The sequence below is a fragment of the Xyrauchen texanus genome, chromosome 25 (genome assembly GCF_025860055.1).
Source record: "Xyrauchen texanus isolate HMW12.3.18 chromosome 25, RBS_HiC_50CHRs, whole genome shotgun sequence".
Lineage (NCBI taxonomy): Eukaryota > Metazoa > Chordata > Actinopteri > Cypriniformes > Catostomidae > Xyrauchen > Xyrauchen texanus.
This window is the reverse complement of record NC_068300.1, coordinates 23,505,133-23,529,258: the sequence shown is the minus strand read 5'-3', so window position 1 is coordinate 23,529,258 and position 24,126 is coordinate 23,505,133. Positions and strand designations below refer to the sequence as shown.

The 24,126-nt window shown below is 38.1% G+C and overlaps 1 protein-coding gene across 1 annotated transcript in view; it reads right to left on the bottom strand.

The window, feature by feature from the left end:
* LOC127618662 (intermembrane lipid transfer protein VPS13D-like) overlaps positions 1–23,665 on the bottom strand; it is a 68,715-nt gene extending 45,050 nt beyond the window's left edge. Inside the window, exons 1-30 of the mRNA XM_052091241.1 lie at positions 23,463–23,665; positions 22,786–22,973; positions 20,109–20,186; positions 17,656–17,846; positions 17,291–17,371; positions 17,051–17,167; positions 16,867–16,971; positions 16,612–16,782; positions 16,307–16,407; positions 15,987–16,155; positions 15,729–15,830; positions 15,120–15,321; positions 14,757–14,939; positions 14,520–14,650; positions 14,334–14,400; positions 14,054–14,233; positions 13,847–13,977; positions 13,628–13,760; positions 11,275–13,524; positions 10,768–10,919; positions 9,590–10,675; positions 8,938–9,028; positions 8,668–8,794; positions 8,352–8,532; positions 6,631–6,813; positions 4,904–5,072; positions 2,300–2,513; positions 1,941–2,112; positions 381–496; positions 77–289 (exon numbers count right to left, since the gene is read on the bottom strand). Of these exons, the coding sequence (XP_051947201.1) occupies positions 77–289; positions 381–496; positions 1,941–2,112; positions 2,300–2,513; positions 4,904–5,072; positions 6,631–6,813; positions 8,352–8,532; positions 8,668–8,794; positions 8,938–9,028; positions 9,590–10,675; positions 10,768–10,919; positions 11,275–13,524; positions 13,628–13,760; positions 13,847–13,977; positions 14,054–14,233; positions 14,334–14,400; positions 14,520–14,650; positions 14,757–14,939; positions 15,120–15,321; positions 15,729–15,830; positions 15,987–16,155; positions 16,307–16,407; positions 16,612–16,782; positions 16,867–16,971; positions 17,051–17,167; positions 17,291–17,371; positions 17,656–17,846; positions 20,109–20,186; positions 22,786–22,882 (7,193 nt within the window). The 5' untranslated portion in view covers positions 22,883–22,973; positions 23,463–23,665. The remainder of the gene's footprint in view (positions 1–76; positions 290–380; positions 497–1,940; positions 2,113–2,299; positions 2,514–4,903; positions 5,073–6,630; positions 6,814–8,351; positions 8,533–8,667; positions 8,795–8,937; positions 9,029–9,589; positions 10,676–10,767; positions 10,920–11,274; positions 13,525–13,627; positions 13,761–13,846; positions 13,978–14,053; positions 14,234–14,333; positions 14,401–14,519; positions 14,651–14,756; positions 14,940–15,119; positions 15,322–15,728; positions 15,831–15,986; positions 16,156–16,306; positions 16,408–16,611; positions 16,783–16,866; positions 16,972–17,050; positions 17,168–17,290; positions 17,372–17,655; positions 17,847–20,108; positions 20,187–22,785; positions 22,974–23,462) is intronic.
* Between the last annotated feature and the right edge of the window lie 461 nt (positions 23,666–24,126).

Here is a 24,126-nt window from a genome sequence, read left to right as displayed (position 1 = left end):
CAGAGAATATGAAAGGAATAAAATAAATAAAATTAATCTTCAGATGCATTTAAATTAGATTCAGGAGCGGGCTTACCTGTAATGTAGCTCCAGCTGCAGGGAGGCTCGGTTGGTGCCAGTCCTAGAGGGCTGCAGAATGCAATCAAACACATTGTTCTTGCCTTCTGTGGGACCACTACAGCCAGTAAATCGAGTGTCATGGGCCAGAAGTGAATGAGACACCAGGTTCACAGACTTGGAACCATTGGAGAAACTCTCAAATAGGAGCTTAGATTTCATAAAGTCAAATCTAAAAGAGCAAGAAATAATTACTCATTTGTCACACTGCTTACGAAAAAGGAAAGTGCAAAGCAATAAAATATTCTCAACTCATCAAGTACCTGGCCAAGGAGTGGTTTTGACCGGTGGATTTGTGGTTGTCTAGAAACTCCAGACTGACATCTTTCATGTCCACCAGAAGAGAGAGGCTTGTGTACACATCACCACTTAACACGGTCTGCAGTGACAAACACAGAGGTCAATGATTCACGTTTACACAGCCTTTAAATAAACCATGAAAAGCTGTCTCTTCACTATAAAATGTTTAAAAAAAGGGCTGTCAATAAATTAAACCAAATAAAGGGATAGATAAAAATTCTCTCATCATTTACTCATCCTCATGCCATGAGTAAATCCATTTCTGAAGAAACTATATGATCGATGTGGGTGAGAAACAGATCAAAATTTAAGTCCTTTTTTACTATAAATTCTCCTCCCTGCCCAGTAGGTGGCGATATGCACGAAGAATGCAAGTCGCCAAAAACAAAAGAAAATTGATGAGAAAATTCTAAATTCTGAGTAAACTATCCCTTTAAGCATGATTAATCTAATTACTTTCATGATATTAACATGATTAATCTCAAATTCTGAATTTGCTGACACTTGCCCTACAGTGCATCCAGAAAGTATTCACAGCGCTTCACTTTTTCCACATTTTGTTGTTACAGCCTTATTCCAAAATTGATTAAATTCATTATTTTCCTCAAAATTCTACAAACAACACCCCATAATGACAACATGAAAGAAGTTTGTTTGAAATCTTTGCAAATTTATTAAAAATAAAAACGGAAAAAAAAATAAATAAAAATAAATCACATGTACTTAAGTATTCACAGCCTTTGCCATGACACTCAAAATTGAGCTCAGGTGCATCTTGTTTCCATTGATTATCCTTGAGATGTTTCTACATGTTAATTGGAGTCCATCTGTGGTAAATTCAGTTGATTGGTCATGATTTGGAAAGGCACACACCTGTCTATATAAGGTCCCACAGTTAACAGTGTAATAAGACTGTAACATAACAAATTGTGGAAAAAGTGAAGCACTGTGAATACTTTCTGGATGCACTGTATATTTTAATCATATACAAATGTAGTGCATTCAGTTTTAATGCATATGAGGTATGCTGAAAATAAAGTAATATGCATCACATTTGTGCCACTAAATGGCAGCAGTCCACATATCTTCTTATTTAACATTCATATCATCTACCGCGTGTTTCACTTGTTACTTTTTTTTACATTTATGCATTTGGCAGACGCTTTTATCCAAAGCGACTTACAGTGCAGTTATTACAGGGACAATCCCCCCGGAGCAACCTGGAGTTAAGGGCCTTGCTCAAGGGCTCAACAGTGGCATCTTGGTGGTGCTGGGGCTTGAACCCCTGACATTCTGGTCAGTAACCCTGAGCCTCAACCACTGAGCCATGATTTGGTTTTGTTGAAAGTCCCATTTGCATTTGATTTATAAACAAATTAGTCATAGACCTGAAGAAGACCGGTCTTCATAATTTATATAGCAAAATGAAAATTGATAAGCGAAAGTCCATTATAATTAGAAGCATCATATTTTTTCATAATACATAAACATAGTTTATTGGCAGGCTGCAGTAGTAAGCTTACATAGGTGCTTGGATCCTGGAGATTGTAAGGTCTGAGGAACTCCTCTATGGGCTCTCCCAGGTTGTGGTCAAGGAGGCCACGGATCAGCTGATACCTCTCCAGGTACAGGGAGCAGTGGACAGAAGACAGACAGCCATGGATGGACATATCTGGAACAGCATGACTCAACTCCCTGAGACAAGTGTAGATGAAAGAACAAGGCAAAACAAAATTGAAAATAAAACACATATTCTTTCAAAAATGGTAGTATGGTCGAACAGGAATTTAGAGGCTCACTGCTGTTTCAAAATGTGTCAATATGTTGTATGGTATTCTAAAGTTTACCTTGGCCTATTAGAGAAGACTATGAGGTGCCTTACTTGTCAAGGTTTCGCTCCACCTTCAGCTTTAGATGGCAGCGCTCTTTCAGCAGGCTGTCTCCGCTCCTTTGCACTGAATAGGATGGGAAGATCAAGTCTGTATCCAGATGCTTCCCGATACTGTCCCATGGCTCACAGGGTAACCACTCTGCTGCAAAAATGTCCATCTCCTGCAGGTCCAGAGCAATGCAGTCCAGCAGACACACATGGTCTTCTGTAACACAAGGACACTTCAATTACCACAAGCCTTTGTGGTACTACATACATAAATATTGGAACAGACGGATTTAAAATTGATTTAGAGAGATTTTAAAATGATTAGAGAAATGGTTTGAATGTAGTTATCATTGATAATATTATTTTTGAAAATAGGATGCTAAAAATACTCGACACTGAAGAGTTTAGATTACTTTCACATGCTATGTTAAGCCAGTGATTCCCAACATTTTTTCTGCCACAGCACACTTTTTATGACTAAAAGATTCTACAGCACACCACTATCCCACATAGGCAAACCATCATCAATATTTTTCCTTTTTAAGAACTTGCCCATGTTTTTTGACCATCTTAGTGTTTACTTGTAATGTTTGAAATTCGGCTATGCAAAAAAAAAAAAACAGGTAACAGGTAGGCTACGCTGTGTGAGGTCACAGGTGGCAAGAGAGCTAAATGGGTAATGAAAAAACTAAATTTTTCTTCTTTTCTAATTTGTCGATTTGTTTTTGCAATGTCACAACAAATTACAGGGATGCAAACTCATGAGGGGCGAAAAAGGTAAAGACAATCAATGGTCCACGAATATTTTTTCTTGGAATATTCTTTTTAAAGAATAAGCTAAAAGCACCAATTCCACCTATTTTAGTGATTTCAAGTTTATTCAAGTTTAAATTTGTGCAAAACAAAGAGTATTTTGGTGAGGCTTGCATCTGTTTCACAATTTGTTAAATTTTATTAACTGATTAGTTCAGTGACCCCTTCGGGAAATGTCACTAGGTGGCAACAAATGAGCATCTTATGTGCTATGAGTGAGTCAGTGAATAATTTTGAGTCGTTCATGACCGAAATCTACCAAGAGTCTTTATAGTATTTAAGCATTACAATAACAAAGCAGATCTATAGTCTTCCTTCAGTCTGAGCATTATTTTTCATCCAAAAAGACAACAATAATAGTCTAATAATAGCGATTTTAAATAACGTCCTTACCTTCTCCTTTATTAAAACTTGCATGGCTACAAATCTACTGACTTCAGTATAAGAATTATAAACACAAAGCAGATCGAGTTGCAGAAAGCATCACAGAGGGACGATTTTACTAGTTTGCCGCATAAAAAAGCGTGAAACATTGAAAACATGTATTTGGAACAGAGAAAAAAAAAGCTTCAAATTGTTTTGATAGCAGAAATTAATAAAAGGACTTATTTATGTTTAGGTCTAAGTATTTTCTTGGTGAATTTAAATTAGTTCAATAACTGGGGTCTCAAATATTTGTAAAAGATAAGGTAATATTTAATTAAAGGAAATTATGAGACATTCAAAGTCTCTTCACAAATTTGGACAGTTTTAAAATATTTTTTGTTGCTTATTACTCTCAATGACATTATTGGTGAAGCAAAAACATTTGTGTGTAAAACACTTAGACTTCAATGTATTCTGCAGCGTCATGTGAAAGACATGCACATTAATCATTGCTCTTCACGATCACAAAAGTGACCGATTGTCATTTAAAAATTGTGAATTTCTCCAAAAGGTGAGGAGTTTGGATCCCTGAAATTATCATTTTATTTTTCATGCATTTATATATTTTTGTGGAATTTGACAATTTTCCACGGGACACCTGACAATCTTTCATGGCACAGTGGTTGGGAAACACGGTGTTAAGCTATTGGTCTTAATTCACCCAAAAATGAGAGTTCTTTCATCATTTACTCACACTCATGTAATTAGATGTACGATACATTGAAGATTTTTTTAAGAATATTTCAGCTCTGTAGGTCTAAACTATGCAAGCGAATGGTGTCCAGAACTTTGAAGGTCAAAAAGCAATTAACGGCAGCATAATCCATAAAACTCCAGTGGTTTAATCCATATCTTCAAAATGATATAATAAACAATCATGTGAAAAACAGATACATCTTTAAGTCTTTTTTTACTATAAATCTCCACTTTCACATTCTTCTTCTTTTTTTTTTGGCAATTTACATTTGTGCATATTGCCACCTACTGGCCAGGAAGGAGAATTTATAGTAATAGCTATCTTATCACTTCTGAAGATATGGATAAAAAAACTGGAGTCTTATGGATTAATTTTATGCTGCCTTTATATGCTTTTTATACCTTCAAAGTTCTGGTTACCATTCATTTGCATTGTATGGACCTACAGAGCTGAGATATTCTTCTAAAAATCTTCACTTGTGTTCTGCAGAAAAAAGATCTGGATGGCATGAGGGTGATGAGAGAATTTTCATTTTTGGGTGAACTATCCCTTTAAGGCTAGTGTAAACTTCAGGATTACAACACTTTGTAGGAGGGGTTGGAACTCCTTTGAGATTTACGGTCCACCATTTGTTTCCACTGTGAAATGCATCTCAGATTCTGAATGCTGACCTGGATTAGATGGCACATCTGCTTCAGGGATGCATCCAAGGCTGGTCTGTGGTCTGCCCCGGATAAATCCTGAGCTTGTGCTGGAGCTTGGAGCTTTGGTCTTTTTAACAGACGTTTTCTCACTAGTCTTCCCAGCTCCAGAGGCAGACTGGGCATCCTTTACGCGATCCTTCGAAAAGATTGCAGTGTTAACATACAACCAATAAGAGCTATCATTGAGTTTCCAATTAATGCATTAATAAATGCAATATATTTGTTTTATCCATAAAGAATTTTGAATTGGAAATATGAAAAATAAATAAAAAGATACAGCTCACTTGAAACAAACAAAACCATTTAATTGTAATATTTTGTATATGTAAAATAATCTGTCAAAAGTGTAAGAGCATGCACTGCAGCCTAAATAGTAAAATCAGAACTCAGTCATGCAAGGAATCAATTCCACCTCATTTTAGTCCTCTTAAGGTTATTAATTTAAACTCTTCAATATTTTACTAATCTTCAAAGACATGCGTGCATCAATTCTATTATGAATTAAATATAATTGCTTTCCTTGCAGACTATTGCAAAATGGAATTGAAATCCTGGTTACAGTAAAGAGAGAGGAGATACCATCATATTTCAGTGCCAAACAAGAAACACATCAGTTCACCACACCCTGATACCTTATAATGGGAGGGATCCTTGTATGAATTAGCATGCAAAATCAAATTCTTCAACAACAAATGACAGAATAAATGTTAATGTTAATGAACTGATAATGATAATGTAGGTTTGATATCCACAAAACTGTAGGCAACCACACAGGTGTTAAATTACATGTGAATACATACCAATATAACATTTTCTGTGACACCCTAGTGATCATGCACACAAAGAAGTAGGACTACATCCATGAAGCACTTTCCGCATAGCTTGTTTAAGAGATTTAATTTATGATATCCACTACTTTGGGCTTTTAACAAATTGTTAACTCAGTGTAATTTTTAAATCAGTGTTAACTTAAACCTGGGTAATCTTATTCCATGTTTCACACTGTTCATACTTATACCTGGGTTAGTAATTCACACTGAATATGTATGGCAATTCAGATTCACAACCCAGGCTAAAATGTGACGCTAAGCCTCTTTCAATTATATAAATATATTATAGACATTACAGTTTTATCATCTGTTAATGCTGATCTTCTGTAAAGCTGCTTTGAAACGTTGTGTGTTGTGAAAGGCGCTATACAAATAAAATTGACTTGACTTGACTTAAATGTGAAACATTGCTTAAAGGGATAGTTCACCCAAAAATGCTGTTCCAAATCCTTATGACAATCTTTCTTCAGTGGAAAACAGTTTGGCCAGATGTTAGCCTCAATCACCATTCACTATCATTGCATCTTTTTTCCATACTTTGAAAGTAATATCTCCTTCTATGTTCTTCGGAAGAAAGTAAGTCATATGGGTTTGGAAAAACATGTGGGTAAGTAAAATGTAAATGATGCCAAAATGTTCAATTTTGTGAGAAAGGGTTAAGCATAACATGAAAAGTATTTTTACGTTGTGTCCCCAAAGTTGTTTCACATCGTGAAATCGCCATTCCCCGACTGACCCAAACAGACAATAAAATGCTCCTTAAATGCATCCCACAGGTGCAGAGTGGAAGAGTAGTGTGTATATGAGGATGGCAGGACTCACCAGAGAGGGAAAAAAGGTATGTGCCATGGTAAGTTTCTCTACCTTATCTCTGAGAGAGAAGGTGCCATGAGTGCCAGCGGGCAGGAAGCTGTTAAGCACTTTGAGTTGGCCCAGGTTGGCCACTATGAGCCGTTTGGAGCGGGAGCTCTCTGGGATCAAGAGGACAGGAGCACCTGCCTCGATGTTCAGCAGCACACGAGCAGCTCGCTGTGGGTGCTCACGCACCTGTAGGAACAGAATTAAAACAATCCCCTTAAAAAGGTCACTACGTACAGTGACAAGACGGCCTAGAAATAAATGACCCCTCACCTGGAGACAAAGCTGAACAAGTAATAGCATATTAAACCTTCTACTGTATGTTTGTCTTTCTCAATGCCAATTTAGAGATAATATATCAATTGATGCTTCATAACATGTGGCCCTTTATATTGTCCACTGTTGATGATGTTTAGTCAACTTCATTGCAGAACCACTATATTATTTTCTTGTTTCTCTTTGGTACGTTTGCTTGAGTCTAAACACATATGATTTGAATCCCTTGCCAACACTGGTCTGCTTTCATACTGTGTAATGTTGTTCAGAACCCTTGTTCGTTAGCAAAATGCTTTCGTCAGTAGCTGTTTATCACTGTTAACATCCAACCAAAGCTTGAAAACCTCATGTTAGAGATGGAGAACAGAGTTTATTTTACAACAACACAAAATATACATAGCCATTCTGACCAATGAATTTCTATGAATTTTCCAGTCATTTGTGATTTCTGGAAATGTATTTTTAAAAATTATTTTGATTCAGACTGATTCACTAATGAAACATTCAGGCCGATTTGTGAAAAAAACAAACCAGACATCACTATGGTTTGCCGTCATGTTCTACTCTATATAAGCTCTAAATATGAGCAATATTTAGCTGGTGAAATATTTGAAATCAGAGCTTAACTAGAAAATGTTCATTTACTATATACATTTTCATTACTTTTCCAGGCCTAAAAACACAATTTTATAATTCCCTGATATTTCCAGATTTTCTATAACGCAGAAACCTGTACATAATCAAAAGGCAGTTCAAATGCAAATTAAACCAGTTCACAATAGCCAAACAACAGACCCCCCCTTTTTTTTTATAGACTCAAGTGTAGATCCTTGGTGCAAGATCAGAAAATGACTGATAAATTAATTATGGTCAGTTGAACCTGGGTCCACACTTTTTCACTGAACCCAGAGATCTGGCCACTTGGAAATCTCTAATTAACAAACCCAACCCATGTCAAAATATTGCTCCACGAAGCCTACTGCATGTAGGCATAATTAACCAAATCAACATAAACCAGTGAAAAACATGTATTATTGGTGCTTTTGCCACCATTACGTCTAGGATAAAAGACTGAGCACAAGCAAGACATCAGAGGGCAAGTGAGCTAATGAGTAACGGCTGATCTCTGGCCTGAGGCATGTATAGACAGCACAGTGTCCAGCCTCATCACCAGTGTCTCCAGTCTGAAAAAAATGGGAGCTGACAACTCTGTGTAATCTTATCTCGTCTCTGCAGGGAAGGGCAACCAGCTGATCACCCAAACGCCAAGCAGTTGTCTGAGCAGCACTGCCCGGCCTGTTTTCCCTGGGATATATGCATCATTTACTCTGGCTTGTGGAAAAGTACATGAAGATAGGTCAAATAAATATTTAAGGATTCAATCTTAACATTTAAACTTATCCTGTTCAAAGGTTAAATTTAAAGAAACAGTATTAAAACAGCTCACTTACAGCCTGACCCTCACTGGCAGCTCTCTGCCTGCCCAGGACATCCTGTAGCTGCGTGAAGTGTTGGATGAAGGCCACCACCTCAGCCTGGAAGCGCTGGGTATGGACATACTGTACTGAGGCCATCTGGACAGACACCTTAATATCATATTCCCGCTGCAGGTAGGGGTCAGGCTCTCCATACCTCGAGATAAGAAAGTCAATATAAAAACGAAATCACCAACAAACTGGCCAATGACAGATCAATCAACTTGTGATTGGCAATTGCAAATGCATGACTATATCAAAATGAGGAAACAGCTGATAGGTGAGAACATACTTGTGTATGTTGTAGACAAGAGCCTCTCCACCATGTGTTGTGAAACGCTCTCTGTATAGATCACCGTGAGGCGTCAAATCACTCAGTGACAAACTTCCAAGTTTCCCTTGCAATGCCAGATCTCCATCTGAATGATTGACACAAAATATAGCAAGTGACAATATTCAGAATTAATCTATTTCCCAAAATATATCAAATACAAGTGTTATTTCATTCAATGTAGCGCTCTTGAAATTTGATTGTTATAAATATCATTAGACCCATACGCACCAATCATTTCAACATGTGTAAACAATTTAGAGACACTAGCTTTAGCGAGCTCACTGGTCTTCTGTCTCAAAACCAAAGATAAAGAGTGAATCTGTGGAGAAAGCACAAACATAATAAAAAAATAATAATATTGTACGGTCCATAATTCAAATATTTAGATTGCTGTAGAATTTACAACCCCATTTACATATGACATTACGATGTGTTTCAGGTGATCAGATCACAAATGAACAGAAATACAGGTGTAAACAGGGTCCATAACGTTTTTTGATCGTATCACAAAAACCACATAAGGAGGTAGTCAAAAACGCACTTGACCACATAAAATGAGGTTTAAGCGCTAATACGTTCTGATGCTTCCCGGACAGCAACGAAGCCCCATCAATGTGGAGAAATAGTGTGCTGTTTTATTGTACTTTCTCTCTTTCATTATTTTTGTTGCGCTTTATTATTGGAGATCCTCCTCTCTCTATATAAATACAAGTGGTCACAGGAGATGCATTTCAGTTGCATTTTAATATTAGGTGTAAATGGCAACGTGTCTCATCTGACCACTTGGACTGGATTACCTGAGATGCATCCTAATACCAGGTTTAAACAGGGTCAGAATCATTATATCTACCACTTTCTCCCATTATTTTTGTTACTGTACCTTTAAATCTAGCTTAGTGTTGACCCTTTCCTCAAATTCTGGATACAGATCTCCAAGATCATTGAGGGAAGTGTTGTGTAGAGAGTGCTCAGGTGTAGGCTGTGGCATGGCAGTGGTAGGCACTTTCACAGCATGATTATTAGCAGTAGAACCAATGCCAAAGAAGTCCAGAATCATAACCCAGGTTTGCAATGTAATGAGAATATCGAGGCAGTTGAAGTCTACATCCACACTACGCCCGATACTGCCATACCGTGTCTTAAACTCAGGGTGCCGCCTATCTACCATGAGCACACTGATATGTACCAAAGAGTCATCAAAGTCTGATCGTGGGTGTGGAGATGGAGTCTGGCGAGATGGGGATGGGGGAGGGGTGCTGGGACACTCTGCATCCTTCTTGCTTTTCCGACTGGATGCAGATGGCGTACTGGGATGCCTCTGATAGAACTGGAAGACATTTTGTGTCTCTTCAAAATGTGCTGGAAGAGAACGTGGCATTTCTGGGCATAAAATGTTGGATGATAATGGGCAAGAATTTGACAAGTATTCTTTAGGACTGAAGGTAGAGGGCTTTGGAGCACCTCTGGACACCATGAGGTGTTTGTACTTTGATTCAGGGTTTGGCTCTAGTAAATCTTCCATTAACAGGGAGTGAAGGGCTAGTTGGATGGACATTGAATGGGGATGATCTTTGGTAAAATCTCCCTCCAGGTCTTGGAAGCGGAGGCTAACAAGGCCTTGAGAGCCTTGACTGAGGTCTCCACTCAATTGCACATGCAGCTCAGAGACCCTAAAGATGGCCCTCACTTGGGTGAAAGAGGGAGGCTGGAGAGGGGGGCTGTCATTCTGCAACGGAAGTGTTGCTGAAAGGCAAGATGACAATGAGGAGTAAGAGAGGCCAACATGAGGAGGGTCCTGGGCAAACAGCCCACCCTGTGGATCAGGAAAGCGGTGTGGTGTAGTAGAGGAGGGTGTGGGGGGTGGTGGTGTAGGGGGCTGACTGGGCGTTACTCGCTCATCTTCGATAAAGGAAAGATTATCGAGAGTTTGAAGAACCTGCTCATACACAGGCTTGCAGAGACACACCTAAGAGAAAACATTACATCGTTAAAATCTGGAATTTAGATACAAAAAAACTATGAATTAACAGTTAGGTCTAAAATTTTGTACAGCTTTACCTGGACAGCATTAACAAATCTGCCTTCCACTCTCAGTAGCCCAGTGCTCTGGTAAGGCTCTTCACAAGACGAAAAGATCAACTCTGAGTTTTTATCAACTGGAACTTTTTCGACAGTCAGCTGGATGGTGGTATCTTTTAGAATATGAAAAGCTGAAAGAGGGAGAATTCAGATGTTTAAACAAGAAAACACGTCTTGGAAGGACTAAAGAATTATCCCCTGACAAACCCTGTGGCAAACATGCTGCCCTTTTGCCACTCATTATTTTCACATAAACAAAGTTTAGTGCCATACACTTCATTGTTGCCACAGGTTTGCTGCAGGTTCACCCATATTCGTAAAGAGCTGCAAAATTCTGGCAAAAATATTTGGCAAATAGTAAACCTCATTTACATGTAATGACTCTGAGCAAAATAATGAGGGCAAACTCACAGCATGTTTGCCAAACCTCTAGACTTTTGTAAATGATAGAGATCCTATAGAACTTTTAATAAACTTAAGACTGACCTTTTCCTCTGCTCAGGTAGTCAAAGAAGTCATGGCGTGTAAATTGTGGCTCATTCACAGTAATGCTGCCGGTATGAGAAGGAGATGGACCAGAAGTGGAGCTGCTCTTAAGTCGTGATCCTTTCCTCAACACCAGGTTACTTGTATTGACTGAATACAGTCTTATATCCTTTACCTTAACCTGCAGTTTCTCCCTTTCTGAGTTCTGCCCTGCAATAAAGTTTTGAATACTTATGCTCCCCAGGTGTCCAACCAGGAGCTCAGGGTGACCAGGCTTTCTAGGAATAGACACAACAGGGGATTCTATACTGACATCAAGAGTTAGTTTGACCAGAAAGGAATCCAAGCCATGTTCCTTTTCAGGGACGGAGAAATCCTCATCCTCGAAAGGGTCAATCATCCAGTTACACTGGCTTTTCCTCCTGGATCTTTTACAAGGGGTCTCAAAGAGAGACACCATACCACTGTACTCCGCTGTTTTTGTGGCCAATACAGTAGAGACTTTTGTAGCAGCATTCTTCAGCATAGAACAGAAGTTGTCCTCTACCTCATTTGCAGATAAACTGAGTTCTTTTAGGAACTTTGCTGAGTGGTTATAGTGTAGAGATGCCATTTGAAGTTTAAGAGAGCATTCTCCCTGAGACTTTTCCAAAAAGTGAAAACTCAAAGCTTCAGAAGGAGCCATTGCAGTACTGGGAAACAATGCCACACCATCTGTGGAGGAACTGTCTTCCACACTTCCAATACTGACCACAAACTGACTTCTGCCACCTTCCTGAGTCAAGTCTACAAGTTGGATACATCCTAGAGAGCCATTGACAACATATCGACTTCCCATGGAAACGTTGACTTTTGTCCCATTAATACTGGCTGTAGCAATTTTCATGCCTTTCTTCTCACCTCCCAAAACAGTTCCAGTGGCAACAGTTCGCAAAAGCAGCAAATTTAACCTGTGGATTTCTACAGTTAATTCCTTATTCTGGTCATAAGTGGACTGATAGGTCTCCTCGTGGTCTCCATTTGGAAGAGGTGCTAGCTGTTGTGCTGGAGTGTTTTCGTCTTTGGGAAAAGACTGCTGGAGGAATTTCAGAAGCTCTACGATGGTTTCAGGGTTGAGAATGATATCAAGATTGTTGACCTGCAAGGAGGTAACCTGAAAAGAGCTGTCCAAGTTCATGGAGGGGCAGTCTGAGCTAACAAACTGGTATTCCAATTTAATTAGAGCCTCAATGTCTCTCGGGGGAGAGCCGTCTGGAGACGTTTTGTCAAAGGCAAGATCTGAGGAGTTCCTGTTTAGACCTGGCAGATCTGGAGATTTACCATCTGAGGAGACAGGTGAGGTGGGCTGGCTCTCTAGAAGACTCCCAGTAGGTACATCAAAACTTAGGTGTTTATGAGATGCAACAAGTAGATCAAAGTCAGAGCCATATGTCTGCAATGTGTCCACAAGGTAAAGCCCGTGGACTGTGAGGGAAACCATAGCATCATAAGGCCGCTTTACAAAATGCGCATTTGTTCCGAACACTTTCAGAACCGAAATATAACGGCCTCCACTTTCAACACCAAGCTGCATGTAATTGATATTAAACTCTACAAGAAGAAGTTTGGATTCCACAAGCACCTCTCGAGTATGTTGCTCAAGCGTCATCACACTCTTGGTAAGAGTTTTATCAGAACCCTGAAGCCACTCACTATCTTCCCTTTGAAAAATCTTCTCATGACGAAGCATCAGAGGGTCAGGAGATCTGAGATTCTCTCCCTTCTTGTCACCCGTAACTCCATCTGCCCCTGAGCTACCTAGTCTAGCCAAGCAGCTCCTGAGGGCAGTCATTTTCTCCAGGTTGATGTGCACTTTGAGGTCTGGTAGGGTTCCTGAGAGAACAGCCCCTGGAAACTGAGGGTCTGACGTGTATCTCAGTCTTTGCTCTAGCTGCAGTAGCACATTGAATTTCTCAACTACATGAGTGGGGCCCACTTCACTCTCCTGTAGATGTTTCCAGTTGTCTTTATAGTGACCAACCATGATCTGAAGGTCATTGAATGATAGAGAGTACTTCTCATATAAGTTCCTGCAGATAATTTGTGCACCTTCTGGTGACTTAAGGCTGGTAATATCACAGGACCTCTCCAGACCTTTGACTTCCACCTCTTCTGGAGGTGGAGACCCAGGAGGTGTTGCTAGTGGTGTCTGGAACTCTTCATCGCTCTCTCCTTCTGTCTGAGAGGTTTTAGGATTTGTTTTATCATCCTCTGTGGAAATAAATAAAATTGTCACCAGTGGCAATAAACTGCAATAAATTCAGAATGCATGGAAGGCAACCTCAGAAAATTGTATTTGACTAGAACAAGTTACCATGGGAATTAGTAAGAAGAATACGTCCAAGATCGACCACCACTAGCATGGGGTCTTCAGACTGAAAATCATCAGGGAATATGACTTGAGGGGCACATATATCCAATTTCATAGTCCAGTGCTTACTGTTCTCCTGTGAAAGTAAACCACATCAGAGTTATGACTGAACATCTAATTGAGACTGTGATTTATTGTAATTAAATAAAGCTGTCTCCTTACAATGAACTCTCCAACTAGTAGCTGATCGATGGTTTGTCTGATTTCTGCTTTGGTTTGCATCTTCAGCTTGTTGTATTGCCTCCTGGCTGCTTCAGCCACCCTCAGTTCTAACTCAGATTGATATCCAAACCCTTGAAGAGGTCATATAAACCATGATCTACTGATAATTCACAAAAGCAATCCAAAACGCTTTTACTTAATACACACCTGAGGTGTGGACCCTTCCTTTGTAGAAAAACTCAGCCACTTTCTTGATAGCCTGAGGGTTATAAATGATATTGAGAGGGCTGGTATTGACCTCCAGTCTCCTCTCAACTTTGCTCCTTATTGGATTACGTTCATAAATCATCTCAAAGAGAGGAGGTGATGATGACTCCACATCAGAGGCTGAAAATTTTTAAATAAAAAGTTAATATAATGTTATTGTCTTTTAGCAGTCACAAATGTATTTATATCTTTAAGGAATTCAGATAATGGTATTACTCACCCAGACTGCTGGTTTCTGTGCTGTTAGTTTGGCCAAAAGGTTGACTGATAGCAACAACGACTTTATCCTTAATTGAAGAGAAGTAACAAAAAATGAATCGAAACCTTTATATTCTTGTCACAGATCTTTTGTAGCACATGCAGATTACTGCACAAACTTTTTGTGTGTTGATAGGCAAAATCTAACCGGTTTCGGTGAGACAAGGACAGGAAAGATAGAGCCCTGGGTAGTTAGGTCACGGAGAAACAGCCCACCAAGTTTCACTGTGAGTAAAGAGGACTCAGAACGAGGAAGAGTCTCAATCCCAATGTTTACACCTGTAAAGCAATAAAAAGAATATACCATAAAAGTCAAAGTTAAAACAATAAATGTTGCTTTTATTGTAAAAAGAAGTACAACTTAACAAACAAAGGCTTGCTTCACCTGAAAACTCCAGTTGAATGACACCACTCTCACTCAAAAGAGGTTTCTTATTGTCTTGATGGTAGAGGGTGACAGCTGCTTTCTCAAGTAAAAAGTCCAGCCGTGCAAAGAGATGATCCCTTCTCGTAAAGGTATTCAGTGTTTGTGAATCCTCCAAAGGATCAAAGAGATCATCGGTCTCAGCTGTTTGAAAGACAGGGTTGTCTTATTTGTTGTACAAAATGCAATAGAACTGTTCTACATCAAATTAAATTTTATAAAGAATAACAATAACATTTTCATGAGAAAATCATACACTGAAAAACTTTTCATTCATCATCATAAAACCCATGTCCCAAATTCCATCATAAATGGAATACTCACCAAGAATTTCCCACTGTGCAGTGCCTGATAAAAGGTCATCTGTAACTGGCTGGCCATCTGGCCCTCTTTCAGCACCCCCATACCAACCACCCCAGCCTGGGAACCAAGACTGCAGGTACTGGATCATCCCAGAACTCCCACTTTTAGGGATGGAACCAGTGGGAGAGGAGACAGGGGTCTCGTTTAAGGGCTCTCGAAGACTCTAAATGAATGTGAGAAATATTTAATGTACATCATTAATTAGTATGATGTGGGAATGTTTTTTGATTTTAACAAATTTGGACAGTATTTTTCAACTGTCTGACCCCTTAATCATATCGTCTATATGTTTTGGATTTAGTTTATGTTCATTTACTTTTTTCTTTTAATTGTCTTTGCTCTGTTTTGTGATTTCTGTCTATGCCATGTAAAGCATCTTTGGGTCCTTGAAAGGCACTATGCTAATTACTAATTATTATCATTATTATTAAATTCATAAGCATATGGTGATACAATTTGAAACATTTCTTCAGTACTAGGAAATGTAATAGTACATATCAGACATGACTTCTCGTTGAACTCTCAAAATGTAATAATATTTGAGCTCTAATGCAAGTCATATGAGCTTGCCTCAGCAATTTCCTCCTGCTTGCGGAAAGAGACATAAACAGTTTCCCTGAGAATCAGCAGCTCCTCCAGTGTCTGTTCATCCTCAATCCTTTCCATATCACTCTAGACAAGCGAAAGAGACAGATTATAAATTAGCATGATTTAAAAAAAAAAAAAAGAAAATCCAAGCACAACAAGCACTCAAAGCTGTGAGCTCCTAGAATAAGAATTTTGAATTGTTGTGAATACTGTTCAATCCAGTAAGTCCATAATTCTTACCTCCTCCTGTGAACTCAAAGTAACTCCCTTAAGCTTCTGGACATACAAGCTAGTATAGCATTTGGCATCACACGCCCTGTGCAGTGCAAAATCCCAACTTTCTCGTCTGCGCTGTTCCCTGATCTCATACAGGTTGGCATTAATGGCAAACATCCACCACTGCCGACAGCTTCAACAATAAGGGAGACATTATTCTAGTATACTATTGTGAAACAAAAGATTTCCAAACAATATGACCATTTAAGAGGATTTAAATCTGATTTGGGTACATATTTTGTTTTTTTGTAATGGAACTGAAGGGTACAAATAAATCGTATTACTTTTCATGGATAGAAAGTTTAGGTCTCCATTTTCGAAAAAGCATCTCCCTCTCTCGCCGGTCCAGTTCTTTAAGGAACGCCATGATCTGCTGATATTGAACCTGTAATCAAAGATAATTTAATTTAGAAATGTTGTTCAGATAAAGTATTTAACAGTCAAAGACAGTACACATGCACATGTTTTGTAAAGGATAGATCCACACATGAGAGCTCAACCAAATTAGCTGAATGTTTTGGATAAAAACAGAAAAATCAAAAGGTAGATAGGTCCCTCCTTGGACATACTACATTGTGCCGTATGTTACCTGTGACAGGCGAATTGAGAGGGGTTCCAGTTGTACTTGGCCCTCAATGCGAGGTGTCTGACGAGATCTTAACGGCTCCTTGGAGGCATTTCTCCTCACCAACACAGAGGCACACACTGGCTCAAATATATATTGATGCTCACGGCTCTGCATACATTTACTCATCAGCTCCTGTAACAGACAAGATTAGAGGATGATGTCAGCATAAGGAGACCACTAGCTTTGGGCTTTTAAGCGACATTATCATAAATCTACCTGTACTTCTGCTGAGGGAAGATCTCCAAGCATGGTACACTCTGTGTCCCAGTAGACACTAAATTCATTGATTTCCAGCTCCTTTTGCCGAATAAGCTTCTGAGTCTGTGAGTGACAAGATTCCCTTTCATGTTACAATATGTAAATGCAGTCATATCATGAAGATACAAAAACGATAACTCACTGGTTCTTTGGAGCAGTTCTGTGCAGATACATTCTTGATACAAACGCCAAAGGCATAGGGTTTCTCAGGGTTGGAAAAATCATCTTCAAATCGCAAATGGACACCTTGAATTTTCAGCTTTTAAAATAAAAAGAAGCCTGATGAATATACATTTTTGCAATTAAAAAAATAATACCAGATGAATGCAAGGCAAAGGTGAGAATAGAGAAAGAATTGAAATTAGGAAATCAGTCAAATTACCTCAATATTCTCAACAATTCTAGTGACAACAGAGGCTGTAGCAGAATACCAGTATGATTCTCCCTTCTGCTCACATTCACTCTGATAAAGAAAATAAATAGATACATTTCACAACTTCACATTGTCCCCACAATGCAGCCATTTTCTAAACAAATTACTATTACAAGCTACATTCACATGTGTACTATTTAAAATAGTGTGAGCATGGATGTAACCAATTATTTAACATTGGGTCGTGGACTAATGGTAACATTTTAAGAATGAGTCAATGAAAAAACAGTTTTCCTGGACAACTAATCTAAATCCTATTAGATTAGTCCTCAGTATAAATTTACAGATGATTTAAACACCCTTTTTCATTTTACCATCCATTTGTCCTCTAGTGCTTTGAGCAGCTGTTTCTTCTGCTCTCTCTCAGCTTCCCTTTCTTGCACCTCATCATATTCCTGTGGATGGGCCAGGCCAATAATCAGATTCAGCTGTGACATGCAGATGACCCATGGGTCGCTGTGTGGTCGGTAAAATGGAATTTGAAGGGTAATCTTCCCAATGACGCCTGGAAAAAATATTTTTAAAGTATAATTCTGTAATTACATTCTAAATATATATAAATAGCATTGAGCCATATTATAATGGCTGAGAATGTACTCTGGCATATTAATATTCGAGTTAACTGATTGATTGCAATATTTAACTCCAAGTATTAATATATGCTCATTACAAACTATAACACAGCAGCTGACAACTAAAGGAGTAACTGGACAAAGGCTTCTGAGGATAAAAGAATTGGCACTAAGTGTGCACATTCCAGGTACCATCATATCACTGCTCAAGAATATCCAGATCTTCCTGTTTTTACATACCTTTTCTTTGAAAGAGTTCCCTTAAAGAGATCAAACCTGTTTAGGGCTAGACATTAACGCTTGTCTGGGATAAATGGAGTTTAAAAGGGGCAAGTGAAAGAGAATTTAACTTGCCGGCCAGACAAGTAGCCTGAGGGGTCAGGATGTGCTATGTTGTAAAGCAGTCACAATTTAGTAATATATGATATATGATAATCCACCTTGTTTTTGGCATTCTGAAATGCTCGGTTTTGGCCTAAATGCATTTAAAATTTAAATGTAAAAACCCACTGCTATGATTGGCTAACATCATGCAGCCACTCAAATTCAGCAAACTAAATCGGAAGAGAATGAACAAGCCCCCCCAACATTATAAAACAAACAATTATAACACAACAAAACACACATCCAACACATTGCATCTGAATATATTAAACTGTTAATCTCAAGCACAACTGTTAATACAGCACCATAAACTGTCAAAGAGTCATGACATTTGAAATATTCATGAATTAAATGGTTCACTTATGTTTTTGATCTGGTCCAAGTGTTTTTAACTGCCCTATCCTTCAATAACAATTTGTTTGCAAAGCTTGAATCGTATTATGACTGCTTCACAAACAATCCACACTTAAATGAGCCAAAAAAAATGAACACATAAAGTCCAAAGCATGGTTAAATGATGCACACACATACCGAAGGCGCACTAAGGTGCACATTGCCGGAAACACAACGAAACAGTAAAAGACGTCCATTTATGTGAACATGTCCATGATACGTTTGTGTTCAAAACAACAAGAGGCAGAGGCTGAATGAAAGAGAATTGCTTCTCCCTTTAAGAGTTGTAACTTGACACACATCTTTTAAAAGCGGCATGATACAACCCCAATTCCAAAAAAGTTGGGACGCTGTGTAAAATGTAAATAAAAACAGAATGCAATGATTTGCAAATCTCATAAACCCATATATTATTCACAAGAGAACATAGAAAACATATCAAATGTTTAAACTGAGGAAATGTACCATTTTAAGTCAATGTCAAATTTCAATTCTGACTACTGAAATGTTGGTATTGTGACAATGAATATGTTGTGCATGGTAGATCTTCCTGCAGTAACATGCTGAAAAAGTAGAAATCATTCGATTGAACTGTGAGCACCCCTGCTGTAAATGATGGCAATGTTGTCTTTTCTTTATTTGACTACCGCACTTAACATAATATCACTACCACATGACAATAGCCTTCTCCCCTACCCAGTATGGTTTACATTTCTGTCACAGAGAATCGAGTCGATTGCATAATATTAGGTTGGGCATCTGTCGTAATTTTAGAAAACAAACAACACAAACTTTGACATGTTACTTGAACGTGTAACTATGTAATTACTTAAATGTCCTTTTTCTCCCTGGACAAGTACCATTGTTAATTGCATAAGTGAATGACCAATTTACTTGACTGAAGGCAGTAGCGGTTCTAGCTTGTTTGGCGCCCTGGAAAAAACCTGCTTCAACACGGCCCCAAAGTTATTGACCGGGGTGGCTGGTGTGTGATACTAAATGAGAACGCCCCCAAAGCTGTTGACCGGGGGGTTTGCCCATGTTGCCGCCATGTCTAAATCCGCCACTGACTGAAGGACAAACAGTTGACAATACTTAATGTCGATACCTTTGTATGTGGAACACAAAAGGACATGTTAGACAGAATGTTAATCACTATTCGATTTCATTCCATCTTTTTTCCATACAATGAAAGTCAGTGGTGACATTCTGCTGAACATTTTCGTTCAAAAAAAGACAGAAAGTCCTACGGGTTTGAAACTATAAGACGGTGAATAAATAATGACATAATTTTTGGGTGAACTATCCCTTTAATGACACAATAAAGATCACAACAAAAATTTTAATACCTAACCCTTAAGTAACAAGAGCAGACATTAAGATTGATGTGTATAATATGCCATGTGCAAAACACTAACCTGCTTTGACTTCAAAGGGCAGATCAAATCCTCTTAGTGCATCTTTTCTAAGTGGGAGGTTCTCCAACTCTACTGCACCTGGATCATAACAAAATGATCCACAACACAGAAGTGTAAGCACTGGTTAGCACAGATAGTAAGTAACAGTTAACAATAAGGTTCCATTAGTTAATGCATTAGGTGATAATAACAATGAACAATCTACACTCACTGAGCACTTTATTAGGAACACCTGTTCACCTACTTATTCATGTGATTATCTAATCAGCCAATCGTGGTTTTTCCAGTTGCTCATGATTACTGGATACTTTTTTTTTTTTATAATTTAATAGAGATTTCACTCAAAAGAGCAATGTCTAATCAATTAAATATTTTAAAGCAGAGCATAACTAGAAAAAAGTACAACTACTTATTCATTAGGGTTGCCACAGTGTACAGTGTTACTGGTTTTACTCGGTACAAGGGACAACACTGGTGTGAAATTTTATATCAGGTAAAAGGGGGAAACATTATGAATGGAACATCTAATATCAATACAATAGCCTAATGAATAAAATAGCCTTAAATAAAGAATAGTTGTCTAATGAAGAGTTTGCGACCCATGATAAATGAACCTAAATAACGCATTGAAAGCCAGATGTTCTTTACCAACGTATCCAATTACACAGTATGCGCACTGACAGAAGAACTTTAATTGCAGGTAGCGAATATAATGTGCATGGTGGGTAACTGTAAGAAGTCTTGAATTCTGAATGACACAAGAAAAACTGTTAGACACACGCTTGAAGAAACACAATTATATTTTTAAGAACAGATGACAGAAAAGCCGTCTATGCACACGTCTGATGCGCTGTTTGTTCGGAGGCGTGCAGTCTCGTGGAACACGCATATGTAAAGGGTTCTCGCTCTTTCTTTGTTTCAGTCTTCTGAATTTCTTTTTTGCAAGAACAGTATCGTCTATGAGAATGCTGAAAATGACCTTCTTAGCTCAGGTGGTGTTCCGAGTTCAGTTTGCTTTATTTCCACAGAGCAGTTAATTGTGAGCGCAACTATAAAGTGTCAGTTTATATATATACACTATACATCTGAGATTACATTTATTAACACGTTCATCTTGAGCCATGATTTATATTTCAGTGATTATTAGCATCATTATAATTGTTTACATTAATAATTTAGATCTTAATACATATTAGTAATTTTCTGCCTGTTGTCATAGATCGATAGTTACCTGACAGTAAATAGAAAGGTGGTTATATATGATTTGTATTTTTTTACCACTGTTATTTTAATTGCTTTTTCATTTGAAGTGCCATTTGAATTTAGTAATGTCTTTGGTTTAAGTTTTTTGTTTTTTAAATAAATTAATTTAATTTTCAATGCAAAATCACTAAAGCAAGAATATTCACTGATCCCTCAGCTGGGGGGTTGATGATGTAATTGGATATTGTGATATATTTTAACGATCGAGATATATATATATATATATATATATATATATATATATATATATATATCGTTAAAATATTTATTGCATATTGATCAGCCCTTGGAGTGAACAAAACAAATTATTCACAAAAATTCAAAGTCATTACCCTTCTGAAGCAGCAAAACTGGGTCCTGGGAAGAAAGGTAATAAAACACCAACATTAAACCCGCAACAACCCCCACTGAGTGATGTATTTGCCTGGATGACGAAATATCCAACCGGTAGCACATGATGGAGAGAATGCACAGATGAATTAGGTTCGTTGCCAAAGAGATGTTGCCCTTCTCAACTGTTGAAAAGCCATCTTTCAAAAAGTTGAACAACACATAATTTAATTGCACTTAATTTTTTTCAGTTTAATTAAGTTCAAAGTTTGAAATCAAGCTGCCTTGCGTTAATGTGTAGGCTGTTGCTTATTAAAATTACCCTATAGTACCACTTAGCTTCGTACCAGCGGTAACACTGGTAACAGTTAGACGGTTTCTGAACGTGAACACCACACCGTTGTGAAAATGTTTATATTGTGGCAAGTCTATTAGTCATGCAATTATTTAATCAGCCAATCATGTGACAGCAGTGCAATAGATGAAAACATGCAGATATGGGTTAGAAGCTTCAGTTAATGTTCATTCAACCATCAGAATGGGGAAAAAATTTGATCTCAGTGATTTCAACCGTCATATGATTGTTGGTACCAGATGGGATGGTTTGAGCATTTCTGTAACTGCTAATCTTCTGGGATTTTCATGCACAACAATCTCTAGAGTTTACTCAGAATGGTGCCAAAAACAAAAAACATCCAGTAAGCGGCAGTTCTGTGGATGTGAACGCCTTGTTGATGAGAGAAGTCAACAGAGAATGGCCAGACTGGTTCCAGATGACAGAAATGCTGCGGTAACTCAGTTAACCACTCCATATAATTGTAGTGAGCAGAATAGCGTCTCAGAATGCACAACATGTCAAACCATGTCAAAAACTTCTATTAACATATACAAATGTAGATCTTAAAAATGTATTAGTATAAATTGAAATTATCATTAAATACGATTAACAAATGCTGTAAAAGCATTGTTCATTGATAGTTCATGTTACCTAATGTAGTTAAGTAAAGTTAACAAATGGAACCTTATTGTAAAGTGTTACCACACAGTCCAAAAAAGGACTACTACAACAAATCCATCCAAATACCTTTAAGAAGAGCAACGGAGAGCTGGTCTGTGTTTAGGTTGCTCACATATTTGCCCAGGTATGTGTTGAGCACCCAGGCAACAAGTCCCTCCAACATTATAGAAAGGGAATCATGAACTGGGACTAGTAAATTAAAGTAAATCTTTGTTCAAAGTTCACAGTTAGCGCTCACTCCAGTCATTTGAAATCTGGGAAATCAAAGAAAGACAAACATAAAATTAAAAAACTGAAACAAAGTTTTGCAGCATTACTTTTAAACACATCTGACATGTCAAAGTACAATATCAATTTTAACAGATTGTTTTACGTATCTGCTAGGCTATTTCTATGCAGTTCTTTGAAGTATAATCTGAAGAAGTAGCAATGGTGCTGGAGCATCTTTAAAACAGTATATTAAAGTTTATCAGAGAGTCTACATAACAACTGTCACAGTCAGTAATTTTGCTCTTACTATGAATTTGACATACACTAACTCTATAATAGATTGCTTATAGTTTTGTTTATCTAGATAACTTTCATTACCCTCGACTTAAATTTGGCAAAACAAGCAGATGACGGTGGCCTTATGGTCAATTCCGATTCAGTTGTAGCAGTACTGTTTAAACTAATTAAGAGCATGACACATGAAACTTATGGGGAATGTCTTATCAGCCACACCACTGTAGTGATCAACTTACCATTGTCATGAGACATCCAGTGCTCTGTTCCTAAATCAGCCGCAGTCTATGATCATTTCAGTCCGTGTAAAGTTAATCCCTCTCTTTTTCCTGTCCTTCTCTCAGAAACGAAACTGTCCTTGCTGCACAAAAAATAATTTAAAATATCCTTTGGCTTTTAGCGACCGTTACATAACACACCTCAACTGACACCACCGGTGTGACTGGATAAAAACAAAGCAAAGTCAGGCGACAATAAACCAACACAGTTCTCTTTGACTCAAAGGCAGTGACACAGCTCTGTTAGCCCGAGCTCTCGTCCTTCAGCGCTGTTCGTCCACTGCCTGTAAACTTTACAACATGACGAACTACAGGACAGCGTTGCCAGTCACAAGGCGTAGTTATCTCTGTATTTGTTTTTTAGTCTTTGTATTTAGACAGCGAAATGCGCCCTGCTCTTAAATCACATTTTTTTTTATGTGTTCTCTGCGCTCATCTCTAAACTTCCACCATGTCAAACTGAAATTATCCAACGCTTCCGGTCACGTGGCAAAACAAAACGATTACGAACGTTACTACGCCATTGAAGCGACGTAATCGTCATGTGACACCTAGCGTTTGGAGGTCGATTGTCTATTAATGCTTGTCTTGTTATAAATAATAGCTCAATTGTTATTTTTTTTTA